The sequence below is a fragment of the Pseudopodoces humilis genome, chromosome 5 (assembly GCF_049639895.1).
Source record: "Pseudopodoces humilis isolate 2021_Gansu_Grassland_sample_001 chromosome 5, ASM4963989v1, whole genome shotgun sequence".
Classification (NCBI taxonomy): Eukaryota; Metazoa; Chordata; class Aves; order Passeriformes; family Paridae; genus Pseudopodoces; species Pseudopodoces humilis.
Window position 1 is genome coordinate 17677689 of NC_142204.1, and position 13466 is coordinate 17691154.

At 46.9% G+C, this 13466-nt stretch overlaps 1 protein-coding gene across 2 annotated transcripts in view; it reads left to right on the forward strand.

Moving 5' to 3' along the window:
- The first annotated feature begins 10333 nt into the window (after nt 1-10333).
- Nucleotides 10334-13466, forward strand: part of DENND5B (DENN domain containing 5B) — a 103712-nt gene continuing 100579 nt past the window's right edge. For both annotated transcript variants that reach the window (XM_014256892.2, XM_005527901.3), the window contains exon 1: nt 10334-10480. In XM_014256892.2, the coding sequence (XP_014112367.1) occupies nt 10369-10480 (112 nt within the window). In that variant the 5' untranslated portion in view covers nt 10334-10368. The remainder of the gene's footprint in view (nt 10481-13466) is intronic.

Sequence of the window (13466 nt, forward strand, 5' to 3'; positions counted from 1 at the left end):
GTTTTTCAGGATTTTTGCACATCAGGATCAATTTGTGGTTGCCCAGAGGCTGTGGAAGCAAGTCAATATCAGAATGGTAGCTGGTGTAAGTAGCTAAGGTAAAATTGAAGCTGAGAGCTCTGGCTAGGTAAGGGAGAGGCAATTCAGTTACTTGGTCATGCCTTCAGCTACAGTCCAATTTTTGAATAACAGTACATCTTTTGCAGTTGAAGAATAGGCATCTTAACATAACAACAATCACATATTATCTGTGATGTGTCTTGAAAGCACTACATGTCCTTTTCATAGGATTCCCTTTCCCCACTGCCTTGCCACCTGCATTAGGTTAGGAGCAGGAAGGAGCAGCAGCTAGCAGAGATGAAGGCATCAAGTGTCTACTAGCAGTGGAGGCAAGAAGGGGAATTTGTAAGGTGCAGCTGTTTTTCAGAGTGGGGTGATGAAGTGAGGAGAAACTGTATTAATCTGGCCCTTGTGCTGCTATAGATTCAGGTTTTCTGGCACAGAAAATCTCTCATCTATGAAAGCCTTGTTGCTAAGAGTGAGAAGTTGAAAACTATTACCCTTGATCTCATTCTTGATTTTGTCTTTTGTCCATGTCTGTGATTGAAGTATTCTTAGCCTTAGCTGGCTGGATTTATTCGTGTGCAGTCAGACACGAGAGTACGTTTTTAGCATGAATGAAGATTGGAAAGATGCATAGAGTCAGGTGGCTTGTGCTTCTCTTTGGTGTATTTTTGGATACTTGTTTTTTCTGTTAAAACTAGAGGGTTCATATTTTCAAGTCCTGTTTTTGAACCATTGAAGTCTCCTTGAGCTAGTGGGACTTGGGCTCGCATATATCTCATGCAGTAATGACCCTTGGGCTCCTGAGTTTCAGGTCCCAGCAATATTTTGTGATAATCAGCTGAGTAATTGTTGTGCCTGGCATCAGAACATTTATTTGTTTGGGGATTTTGTAATTGTTTTAGTCATTTTTATGTGTGTGTGTGTTCCTACAAAGCCCTGAAAGATGATGGAAGCTGAGTGAATATGGGCAGCCAGGGAAAAAGGCTGCGTAGGCACCATGGAGTGTCTCTGTTCTGGTCTCCAGACAACAGGTAGCTAAGTTTTCCTGAATGACACAAAGACATTCTTCATGACCTCATCCCTCCTGACTTCCTGGGACAATAAAACCCAAACCATCTGTCTTCCCCATGGCTTTGTCCCACATTCTCTCCATGTGTGATATATCAAGGGTGATATGCAAATCTCATTATTTCAGTGTATATATTAGTCCTTAGCTTTTCCCAGACAGGCAAAAACAGTATCAAAGTCTAGAGCTCAGCCAACACTTAGTCTGGAGAATGAAATCATGACCACCAGCTGGGGCCCTAATGCAAGTGATGCTTCCCAGTCTTGACTCTCTGTGTTGCCAGGCAGGCTGGATTAATTTCTGTGTTTAAACTTCTAGTTTGTCTTTGACAAATTCCTCTTCTGACCGATTTCTTCTCTTTTCTCCAGGTAGATTAATTGCTCCATCTTGTTCCAGAAACAAATCCTGAAACCATAGTACCTTTGGTCATCTGATTTTAAGGATCATGCTGACAGCAGCTGCTGCCAAGGGGCAAGGAAAGCAAATCAAGTTTTCAAGGAGCAGCATCAGCTCGCAGCAGCTGGTTTCCTTTTGCAATTCAAATTTTCTAGTTTTCTACTGGTGCTCAGATCCTGGCACCAGCAGAACTTTTCCTTTCACCTTCCACATGGCAGTCTGCCAGAAATTTGGACCCAGGGACAGAGGAAACAATGGAGATCTGAGACAGACAAGATAGACAGGTGGTGTTTACTCTCTTGAGCATCTAGAGGAAGCTCTCTGCCAAGGACCTGACACAATATGCCTCCTCTTTTGGCTGATGTTTGCTGTTGTGTCTTGGGAGGGTGTCAGGGTCCTCAAGCAACTTAGCTGTGAGTCAGGGTCAGGACCTACTATTCATTATTTTGCATTAATAGCCAGAGGACCTGGAAATCATGTGATAGCACTGCAAGGAAAGGAATGGACACAAAACTCCCCTGCAACACCTTCCTCACATGATGAAGAGGGTGAAACTGAAGTTGGGTGAAGAAGGGTAGAATAGCTACTGTTTATGCATGTGGAGGCATAGAAAGGTCATAATGGGCTGGAAAAACTTAGTCTTTGAAACTCCTCTCAATTTTCACTGGTATCCTACAACATGTTAGGTCCACTGGCTTTCCCATCCATACTTCAGCAGCGTATCCTCTAAAATGGGGTGTTTGGCATACCTTTCCTTTAGGATACAGGCAACTCTGTCACTCCTGTATCAATAGATTTCAAACACACCTGTCAATAGATTAATATAGTTGGGATAGAGGATTTCAAAGGTCTTTTCTAATCTAAGTGATTCTGTAGGGTTGGTTTACAAAACAACTCAAGCTGACATTAGCCCATATGTAATGGCTTTGTGTATTTCAAGCTTCTGCAAGTTCATTGTGTTGGCAGTACACTGCAATTTCTTCCCTGCAGCAGAGGACACTGGTTTGTTGGGAGCCAGCTTGCTTCCAGCTGGACCTGTTACCTGCAAGGCTGGGCAGGTTGCACAGGGACCTGCTTGGACACCTCCTTGTCACAGCTCCCAGGGCTCCAAAGAGCAAAGGGAGCCTGAGAGCCCCCAGCCTTGTGCTGTGTGATCTCACATTTGGGGTTTATCAGCTGAGGTGTGAAGCTTCAATGCAAGCAGCTGCATCGAGTGGAAGCAGCAGTGTCACCGTGACCCCAAAAGCTCTGTCACTGTGACCCTCTTCAGCTGTGGCACCATGAACTGGTGCTGGGGGAGCCCAGGCAGGAGCACCTGCAGGTGAACTAATCCTCAATATGGATAAATGGCCCAAGACTAATGAAGCATACAGGCTGTTATCTTCCAGACAAGAAGGTAAGCACTTCCCCCGCTGAAATCAGTGCATCTCAGCTGCATGTGCTGAGTGCCAGGGCCTTGAAGGTACTAATGGGTCTTTCTGGCCCTGGCTCTCCCCACACCCTGCCCACAGCCCAGAATCCTATTTCAGCACCTCCAAGACTGTCAGTCTGTGTCCAAGCAATGTCACTGCAAGGCTGGTCTCTAGCTCCCCACAGTCCTGCCCAGTCTGTTCATAGACCCCCAGCAAGCCATTCCCTTCCCCCTGGCCATCCCAAGGTTGTTTCCAGTCTGGCTCCCTTCAATGTCACCCATGGGCTGACATCAGAGTTGGAGCTGCCAGATGCTCTGACAGTGCCTGGCACCAAAGGTTACCCATCATCTCTTGCCTTCATCCCTGCTGGGTAGTCTTGGGCACCAGGAAACCAACGGCTCTGATTTATCTGGGAAAATACTTTCTACTGGGTTTTCCCAGTAACAGCTGAATTTTAGCCTGGAGGGAGGTACTGAGCTAGCTCATTGCCACATTAGACAGTGCCAAATGTGCCCACCCCCAAAGGATGTGCTTGATGGGAAGTGCTGGAACTGCTCAGCATGGATCCAGGCTTAAATAAGTTGTGACTATTGCTCTGCAAGGAAGTCACTAAGAAATATGATCTTCAAGGAGAAGCAAACTGCTTTGATCTGTGTCCTTCTGGTTGAGCTCCTCTGCATGAGCTCAGAGCTGATTTCCAGTAAAGCACGAGCACAGTCAGCCAGCACAGAAAAGCTGCAGTGAAGCTGCTGTCAGTAGTAACTCTCCTAAGCAGCAACTCTCCTAAGCATCTCCTGCAAGCAGATGTGCTGTTCTTGGGCACGAGGGATAAGTGGTAGAGAGGTATGGCCAAACCTGTGGATTAGATTTTTGCTAAAAGCACTGGTGGGGAAATTGAAATGGACCCTAGATTAGTATGAACTGTTTCTTGATTCAGAACATAACCCAGAGGACAGAGCAAAGGCAATCCTTGCTAAATGACATAACAATTCACAATGCATATTCATTGCAGGAAATACTTTTCATCTGTCCTTGATTGCATGTTGTATATTGGCTATGGATTCGATGGCTTTGGATTTCTTTAGCATGCCCTTGGGCTTTCAAGTGTGCTAGGATGCATTGTAATGTAGATGCAGGGTGTCTGGCACTTCTTACTGAATGAGGCTTCAAAGGGAAGTAGGAATCAGACTCTAATTACATTTGTAATAAGGCCAAAGGCATTTTGACAAAGAGATTACCTGCTGTTCATGGACAGATTTTGTCCAGAGCGCTTGAAAGTGGTGGGGTGGTTCACACTTCCACTGGTATTGGCAGGCAGGGGATTACCTGATTTTTGGTAACTGAGATGAGGGCAGGCAATATTTGTGACTAGGTTTTGAACACAATGGCATTACTTAGGTAGATGTGACTGCATGAATGCATTATCTCTGGAAGCTTTTCCCAGAGATCATCTATCTGGAAGCACAGACCATTGACACAGCTGTGCCTGAACCCCTGCCACTGCAGACAATATTGCTGTGGGCATGTGGTCCAAGCAGCTTGCCAGGATCCCCTCATGCCTTTCTTCTTGCCACAATATGTGCCTTTGAAGCTCTAGTGCTTTAAAAAGAAGCCCACAGCCTTTTCCTCATGCTTTACGTGGACAGCTGTATTCTGTTGCAAGACCCTCCTACCTTCTCAGGCCTTTCCCAAACAGACAGTTTGTAAGGGACGGGGGTCCTGGAGCATGGAAACCAAAGGAGTTTGAAGGCAGGGAAACGAACACCTTGAGCAGAGAGCAGAAATCAGTTCGAAATAAAAAACAGGTTTTCTGTCCTCACTGAATGCCTGCCTCATCTCTGGCATGATCTGCTCATCATGTCAGCAGATGATGGTGTTGGGACGCGTGGGCTGGAGGGACTCGGCGTCAGGGCTGCTGCCCGTGTAGAGGTGCATCTGCCTCCTGGTGCAACGCCATCGGGCTGGCCTGGGGAACAATAGAGCTTTATGCCTGGCAGATGTTCAGGCAGTGTTTGCTTTCTTTTCCTGAGGGCAGTTGAAACACAGGGAGTGCACTGACCTGATTTGCAAAGGGGTGTCTGGTGCTTCTGCAAGTCACGTTACAAGCAATTTGGCCAAGGTCACGAAGCAAGTGAGTGATGCTGTCAGAGATAGATGGAAATCTCTGTGGGGATGCTTTAGCTTGATGGTCCCAGCACAACACCTCCATTAGCGCATGACATGCTAGATTTATTCAAGCAGTACTTTGCTCATTAGTTTTTATCTCAGTAGCAAGTGGGAACAGTCTGTGTGTCTTCTACATCCAAAGAGCAGAAAGTGTACCTTACTCTGAGCAAAATACGGTCTTTGACCCATGGATCTTGGCACTGAACCAAACAAAAGCTAATGGTTACACATGATCTTTCTCCTGACTTCACGGAGTGAGGGACTGGAGCAAACCCTCACCAAATGGGTTGCTTGGCAGGAGGAGGTGCATCTCACAAGCTCAGTATAGAATCACAGGCAGAAGCAGGGCAAAATGGCAGGAATCACCACAGACTTTTGCCATACTGTGCCACTGAACATGGGGAGGAAAGAGTGGGGTGGTGAAGGACACAAACTTCCAGAAAGCAGGCGTGGCAACCGCAGGACTCGCTTAGGAGTGGTTTCTGAGGCGGTGTGTGAAGTCTGAAGTCTGTGTGCCCTGAGGGGCTGCTGTCACTTCCCCCTCCAAGACTAAACCCTTGAGGAGGCTGATTCACGCTGGGGGAGGTTTGAAAGGCCAGAGAGGAGGCCAGCCCTGAAGCAGAGCTGCCTCCTCAGCAGAGGGATGAGCTGCATGCTGAGAAGCCTGGCTTGCAGCATGATGATGATGCAAATGAAAACGGACAACAGTTCCATCCCTGCCTATATTTTGGGATCTATTTGCTGATGGTGAACTGGATGCACTCAGGAGAGGCATACAAGGCTACAGATTTGTTTGTGATGGAAGCAGTGGGAACACAGAGCCAGTCCCAGGAAGGAGGGGGGAAGAAGATGCAATATTGCATAATTTCAGTTGCCTCATGAAACCTCTCCCTCAAGGATCCTCTCAGAAAGCAGATAAGAGTGGAATATATCTGTTTGCAATGCAAGGACATGTGTATGATGAATGTACATAAAATTAATAAAATGCAATGGGCTACGATAGGGAATTACAGATTTAAAACCTTCCAATTTTAAAGCACCAGAGCTTCAGAGGTCCTGTGGCAGAGATTCTAGAAAGTAATCACCCTTTACTTTAATTCTGCTGCATGAATAATAATTATACAATGTGTCAGAAGAAAGCCATGTGCTTTTATTCAAGTTCAATCTTTACAGATATGAGGCAGGTATAGAAGGTGAGCCACTTGCTTTAATGGTATTATAATTTGATTAGATATTAGAATATGTGCCTGCAGTATCTGCTTTCTACGCAAGGATGGATTGAGCTGGAGGAAGTGTTCTTTGCTTTAAGCCTTATGGTAAGTGAGCTGGTTTATTTGGGTTTAGACCCTAAGGCAGCCAACACCTTTCTCATGCTCTAAGCAGTCTTCTTGCATAAACTCAGAGAATGAAAATTACATTCTTTATGAACCTCTCTATAAAATATTCTGCTCTTGTTGTTTTTCCAACTTCTGCTATAGACTCTTCCACACTTTCTGCCAGAATGACTTGTATTTTGGTCTTACAGTCCATCCTTAAGCCATCCTTATCCCATTTCTTTCAGGTGACTATTCACATCCAGCTCCTCGTGAAGGAGCTGACAACACTGCTCAACTGAAAGTCAGCCAAGGGTTGAAATGTCCTGAGCATTACAAACCTTCGTATTGCATCTTAGTGATTTTCCTTCCTTCCACCCTACAGGATCTCATGACCCACAGATACTAGAGCAGAACAGGAGAGGCTTTCAATGGAAAATCAATGTGGCTTGGCAGCTTGTGAAAGATCTTAGAGAGGGAACTGTAGAGCTGTGTGGAGGAGCGAGCAATCCATCATAGCGGCATGATTTCCAATTCATGGAAGAACGATGAAGGAAATAGAAAGTGAAGCAACAGTGTTACAGCGAGGAGAAGGGACATAACCTTTAAATAGCAGGTTTTTCCACCTCTCTGAAGCATTGAGCATTGGCTTCTTGCAGAAGTAGGACAAAGAGCTTGATGGTCTGATCTTTTGTGGCAGATCCTAAGGGCAGGGAGAGCTGACACGCTTGTTAGCATTTGACCCAGTTTAAACTAACAGGTTCTGAGGAACAAGGACTCACTGAGAGGTTATGGAGAGGGAAACCTGAACCAAATTGACATTGAGAGAAATATTCATGGCAACTGGAGATACGAGTACCTAAGGAAGAAGAGCAAATCTGCCGAGCCAAAAACCTTCTCTTGCTTTGTTGAACCAGTGGCAATCCAGCTGGTGAAGAAACAAAGCTGCTGCCACAGGAGAGCAGATCAAAGTGAAAGGTCACAGGCAGATCTGGTCTATGCCAGTAAGTTTTTTGTGCCTGTCCCAGTCTGAAATTCTCAGTCTTATCCCTACTCCTTGGAGGAACATGTACGAAATTCTGACACTGCTTTGTGCTCTGCTGTGCCAGGGGCAAACCTTATCTCCCTGGGGTTATTAATAATATTATTTGAATAGAGGACACCCATTGTATTCAAATCCCTTGTGGAACCTTAACCCTTCTTGTTGGTGAAAGGAAAAAATACTCATAATCCCACCCAGTTATCTCTGATCATCCTAGATGTGTCTCATTGCACATTCTTATCAGACACTGCTGCTTCCCAGGCCATACAAATGTTTTTTCATGGCATTTGGCTGATTAATTAGTATGTGCAGTACTTTGTGATGCTTTTAGGCCTCATCTTTGTTTTTCTCTGACTCTTGCAAGAAGCTCCACAGCACCTTTGTGGACCTGCTGTAACTTCTGTAAAATTTAAGCACTCGATGTTGGAAGTAGAGCAGAAGTATTGAAAGAAGGGCAGCCTTTTTAAGGAGGCACTGGTGATCAGTGAAGAGTGGGTTTGGATGGTGAAAAGACAACCAAAATGCCTAGATTCTGCTAAAATGTCAGAAAAGTCACAGATTCTTTGGGATGAGAGCCAGGATGGAGGGGGAAAAAAGCCCATGAGAGTGAAGAAAAGTTATCCAAAGGCAGTGTGCTGTACCTAAAGCTAGATAAGCTAGGATCCCTAGGAGGGAAAGACCAGAACAACTTAGATGGAGGGGTTTAGGTGAGAAAATCCAGGCCCAGGGATGTAACATGGTGTTCCAGAGCTCAGGCAAGCTGGGTGTTGCTTGGCAAAAGATCTGTGACCTCATTAGGATGACTTTTGTGCTCAGAAGATCAGTTGTCTAAGGAGAAGAAATCAGTGTCCCCACAAAAAAATTGTCTGTGGGAGCTGGGCATATAGAAGTTGGAGCTCAATCTCACAGCTAACCCAGGAAGAATGAGTTTATTAATTTTACACCTCCAATCCCATGTGTTGTGCTTTTCCCTCTTGTTTAATGCTGTATGCACTACTGATTTTATTGAGATGGAAGTGTCTGTGCACTGAATTTTATTCAAGCAAAAAATGCTGCCTTGTATAGAAGACAGCTAAACCAAAGCAATCTAGAACCAGCTAGCAGCTGGTTTTTACTTAAAGTAAAAAGGTCAGAACCATTGTGTTAATTTTTGGGTTATTTTTAGAAGCAGTCTTAATGCATAAATCCTTTAGAGAGGCTGATGAAGCCTCTGTCTTGGACTTCCTGGAGACATCCATGCCACTGAGCCTCAAAAACCAGACATACCTACAATATGAGCACTTGGTTTTGAATGAGAGTCAGAGATTGACTTGTCAAGATCTTATCATCTGACCTGAGGCTGAATAAGCAATTACATATGAGTTAATAAACAAACCAAACTAAATAAAACAACCTAGCTCTGGTGCAAAGTCGAGAAAATGACTGGTCTCACAGAAAATTTCTCTGCAGCTCCAGCAAGGTTCAGGTTGTTACTGAGTGCTGCAGCTACAAGAATTGAGGATTGTGAGAGAGGATCCATCCTATTTTTATTTATTTTTAAAAATTATTATTTTTTTTTATTGGGGATTGGGGTTATTGGGAAGGGAAAATATTAGTTTAGCTCTTGTCTGCAGGACAGGAAGCTAAGAAATAAAACGGCATAAAATTTGCTAATTTCATGGGATGAAGAGAGAGGAGAGATGCTGACCTAGGTGGCTTCCAGGTCAGAGAGTTACTCCATGTACCTCCATAAAATGAGACATGCTGGATGAAATATCAGTTTCTTTGTAGGCAGTTTCTTATCAAAGGCACTTGTTGAACAAGGACAAACGTAAACAATAAAAAGCAAAGATGTGATTCATACTGATAAGAGGTAAAATAAAGGGGTCGTACGAGTCCACAGTAAGAAAAAGATGAAACTGCAATTATTACAGACGGCATGGACCAGGACTAATAAACAGATGAAACACAAAAGGATAAAAGTGAAAATACTGAATTCTGCCAACAACCTCCTTATGATATCCAGATGTCAGAATTATCGAGATATGGGGGGAATCTCATCACTTTGGAGAAAAAAAAAAAAAGTTAGAGCTTCGAAAGAATTATCTCTGCCCCTTTAAAAGTAGGTGCAGCTCCCAGACGGAGCTGCCGGTATTTTGGCATCGGGTGATCCTAACGAGAAGAATTCTAGCAGCGGGGGTAAAACGACGCTGATTTCTTTCTGCACCCGGCAGAATGGCTAGTAAATCTTAAATGAACTAGGAACGAAGCAACATTTTAGATTTTTGCTTTGAAAGGGAGCGCGGGTAGCCAAAAAATAGCTCTCCCGTAACGCGGTACGGGTGCCATCCATCACGGAGCGGGGATGGAGACCGCACAAAAGCCATCCGCCGCGGGAGGTGGCTGCTGCTTCCACATTGGGCTGGGGAGGAGGATAAGCCGTTTCCCGCGGCAGGATTCCCGCAGGAAGCGCTCAGCGCAGCCCGGGCGCCGGGCGGGGCCCGGCCCGTTCCGGCAGCGGGCCTCCGGGAGCTCCCTCCCGGGCCGGGGGGAAGAGACATTCCCCGTAGGAAGTGGCACCGTCTCCTGCTTTATTTAAATAAAGCCAACCTCTCCCGCTCACACGCGAGGGAAGCTTTAAGCTGTAATCGCGTGTCGCAAGGACCGCGGACACAAAGGGTGCCGAAGCCGCCCGCGGCTCTCCCGACGCGCCGGGAGCGCAGGGCCGCGGGGCGGGGGCGGCCGTGCAGGGTTTAAATGCCCCGCGGGGGCGGCGCGGCGGTGCCGTCCCCGCCCCGCTCAGCTGACAGCGGGCCCGCCCGCCGGAGCCGCCGCTCGGTGCCCGCCTGCGCGGCCCCGCCGGGGCTGGGGGCGGCGCGCCGTGAGCCGCCCGCGGGCGCGCCCGAGCCGCACCGAGCCGCCGCCGGCATGAGCGGGAGCGGCAACCCCGGGCCCGGCGCGGCGCCCTGCCGCTTCGCCCACTACTTCGTGCTGTGCGGCATCGACGCGGAGAGCGGGCTGGAGCCCGACGAGCTGGCAGGTGAGCGGCGCCGCCGGGAGGCCTCGCCCGCACCGCTGCGGCTCGCCGGGCGTTTGGGATGCGCTGCCTCAAAATGTCTGCTCCCCCCGAGGAGGGGTCGCGCCGGTGGGAGCCGCAGGGAGGGAGCGACTGAGGAGGATAAGGCATCCTCCGGAGGGGCTGGCGGAGCATCCCCCCGAGGGCAGCTCCAGCCGGGCGGCGGGGAGCGTTTGGCCGCCGGGATGCGCCGTCCCCGCGGGCCGGGCTCAGCTGGCCCGGGTTCCTGATGGTGGCGGGGGGAATGATGGAAGGCAGTGTCCCGGCCGCGGCCAGCGGGGTGCCACCGGCGGGAGAAGGGAACCCGGGGTTACGGAATCGGAGGGAGCCGAACGACCGAGCTTTCTGCCGGGGCAGATGCATTTTTTTCAGTATCTGCACTGGAGAGGAGGGGGAGGGATCTGGGGAGAGCTGAATAAATTAATGGAATCGCATCCTTGTTACATTTATTCACATCTTATGTCTATTCAGAAATAGTCTTCCTGCATCCTTCTTTCCCCCTCCACTCCGATAATGTTACAGAAAAAAAGGAACAAAACTATTGGTAGGCTCTAACACATTTTCTAAAATGTTTATTTTTGGTGGGCTCATGACTGGATACGAGCTGATTACATTGGCATAAGGCAGCAGTTCTTCCTCAATGTCACTTTTGTTTATGCAGAAGGAACTATTTAAGTCAGGTTTTTACATACAAAATTTGATCAACTTCAGGCTTAATAACAGGGCTTAATTGCATGGAAGCCAATCGTTTCCTCATGGAGTTACGAGTTTGGAAGTGTTTAAGTGCCAATGTTTGCCCACTCCCGTGCGTTCACACTGCAGGCAAAGGAGCTGTGGGTGGCCGAAGTTGAAGGCAGCCGTAGCTGTCACAGTGAGCACTTCTGCCTGGCAATGGCATCCTGAGGATGGGATCTTAATGAGGTCTCTGCAGCTATTGCATCAGGAAGTACCTTGCCTTCTGGTTGTGTAAGAGACATGATGATCTGTATCACTGATCAATGTACGCTGGTTGAAGTTCATGTTTTTGTCACCTGTGAAAGGGGTGGGTGCTCGTATGTTTCCAGGGAACCGTATCTTAAAGCAGGGTAACCAAGTCTCTACCCTTGGCAGTGAGCACACACTGGAGGTAGCCCTGGAGTCTCCAAGTTGAAGCATTAGCTAAATGTACTTTCATCTCTTTGTTTTTTCCCACGTGACCACATTTGCGTCTTTTCAGTTTTGCTGCTTTTAGTAGAAAACTCCTGACTCGTGAGCCACTTCCCAGCTGATGGTGTACAGGGTTTGATTTGCATGATATGACCTATTGGGGTTTCAGCTACCTAAACTTTGAGTCATCTATCTGAAAATAAACTATTTTTAAAGCTGTGTTGGCTGGTAGGCTGTGCCTTCCCTGATGTACCCAGACTTTCCAAGTCTGCTTTGGCTGATTTTTGCACTATTTCCCAGGGAAGTACACAGGTATGTTCTTGGGGAGCACTGCTCAAGGACAGTCTGAGTGTGGTGGGTTTGTGCAAATGCAGTGCCTGCATTACAGGGCTCCTCTTCTGTGGTCATTCAGTAGGTTTGGCTGAACTGCAGATTTCAAAGCTAAAGCAACTTCCCTCTGCATTTTTAGTGAAAGAAAGTAATTTTGGCTCATCTAGGATATTCCCATTTAAAAATACAGTGCAGCTGTGAATAATTTCCAAGAGAAATTAACAAAAGTAGCAATTTTTGAAGCAATGTCTTTATAACTGGTTTAAACTAGGCAAGGTCCAGCAACGTGGTTTGGACATACAAACATTTTTGGTAATGCCAGTTCGGGAGGCATTCTTAATACCTTAGGAGGGCTAGGATGTGGAAGAAGTGGAGTAACAGAAATATGATGGGACTTAATATTGCCACTGAGCAATGTTATATTTTTAGGGACTCGTGACAGGAGCTTTCTGCTATCAGCTGGGAGCTCAGCAGTGGGAAATGCTAGGGAGGAACAGGGAGTGCTGTAAGTCACAAATATAATGCAGCCATGTAAAAATTAACTCTGGTTTGAGATATAGCTGAGAAAACATTTCTGTTAAAGCTTGGGGAGTACTAATGCTGCTCTAGGGAGGCAGTAGTGAGAGCCCATGTGGAAATCTGTGTTACAGGTTTCAAAAACCGAGCTACTATGATTGAATTCACTGCTGTAATGGGTGGGGAGAAAGATACTTGAGGGAACAAACAGAAAGTCTGTTCTATCACAGGAAACCCACAAATGGTTAATTCTAAAAATGTTCTTAAAATTATTTGTAGAAGTAAATGACCCTGTTCTTTCAGTATTATGTAGCTGTGATAGCTACATCTTGCTGTCCTTGTGCTTAAAGAGCTTGTTGTAGCAAGTCACAAGGCATCAGTGAAAAGTTGCTGTGACTTAAGCTGCTGCACAGATCATCCCCAGTTTAGCAAAAAAAGTAATCAAGAACCTGCTTATCCCCAAACCCGGGAATCCCTTGGCAGCCACTGTTCACAAAGCTCACCCCAGGTCTGACTGATGGAGCTGCCTTGGGGCTGAGCACAGGAGCTGGAGAAGGGACAAGAGGAGCTCTGCTGCTGCTCTGGAGGCCCCAGGGCCTTTCCTGTGACGGGAGAAGCAGGAGTTAGAAAATCCTTGATGATTTGAGATGGACTCGGTGGTGATCTGCTGGGATCCAGGCAGCTCACCGTGGTACATGGTGTGCTAAGGAGCTGCCTGTGAGTCAGCTCTGGCGTCATCTGGAGCTCCCTGACCTGTGCCCTGCCTTTGCTGGGACAGCCTGGGACTCTCCCCTGTGTGGAGGCTTTTCTTGCCTCAAGCCCAAAATTTCTTTCCACAAAAACTCTCTTCAATTAAAAACAAAGGACCAAAAATCCTCATCTACAGCTTCAGGCGTGAAATGTTTCAGTGTTACCTTTGAAAGCAGGGTGAAGAACTGCTTTTCGAATTCTTGTAGTG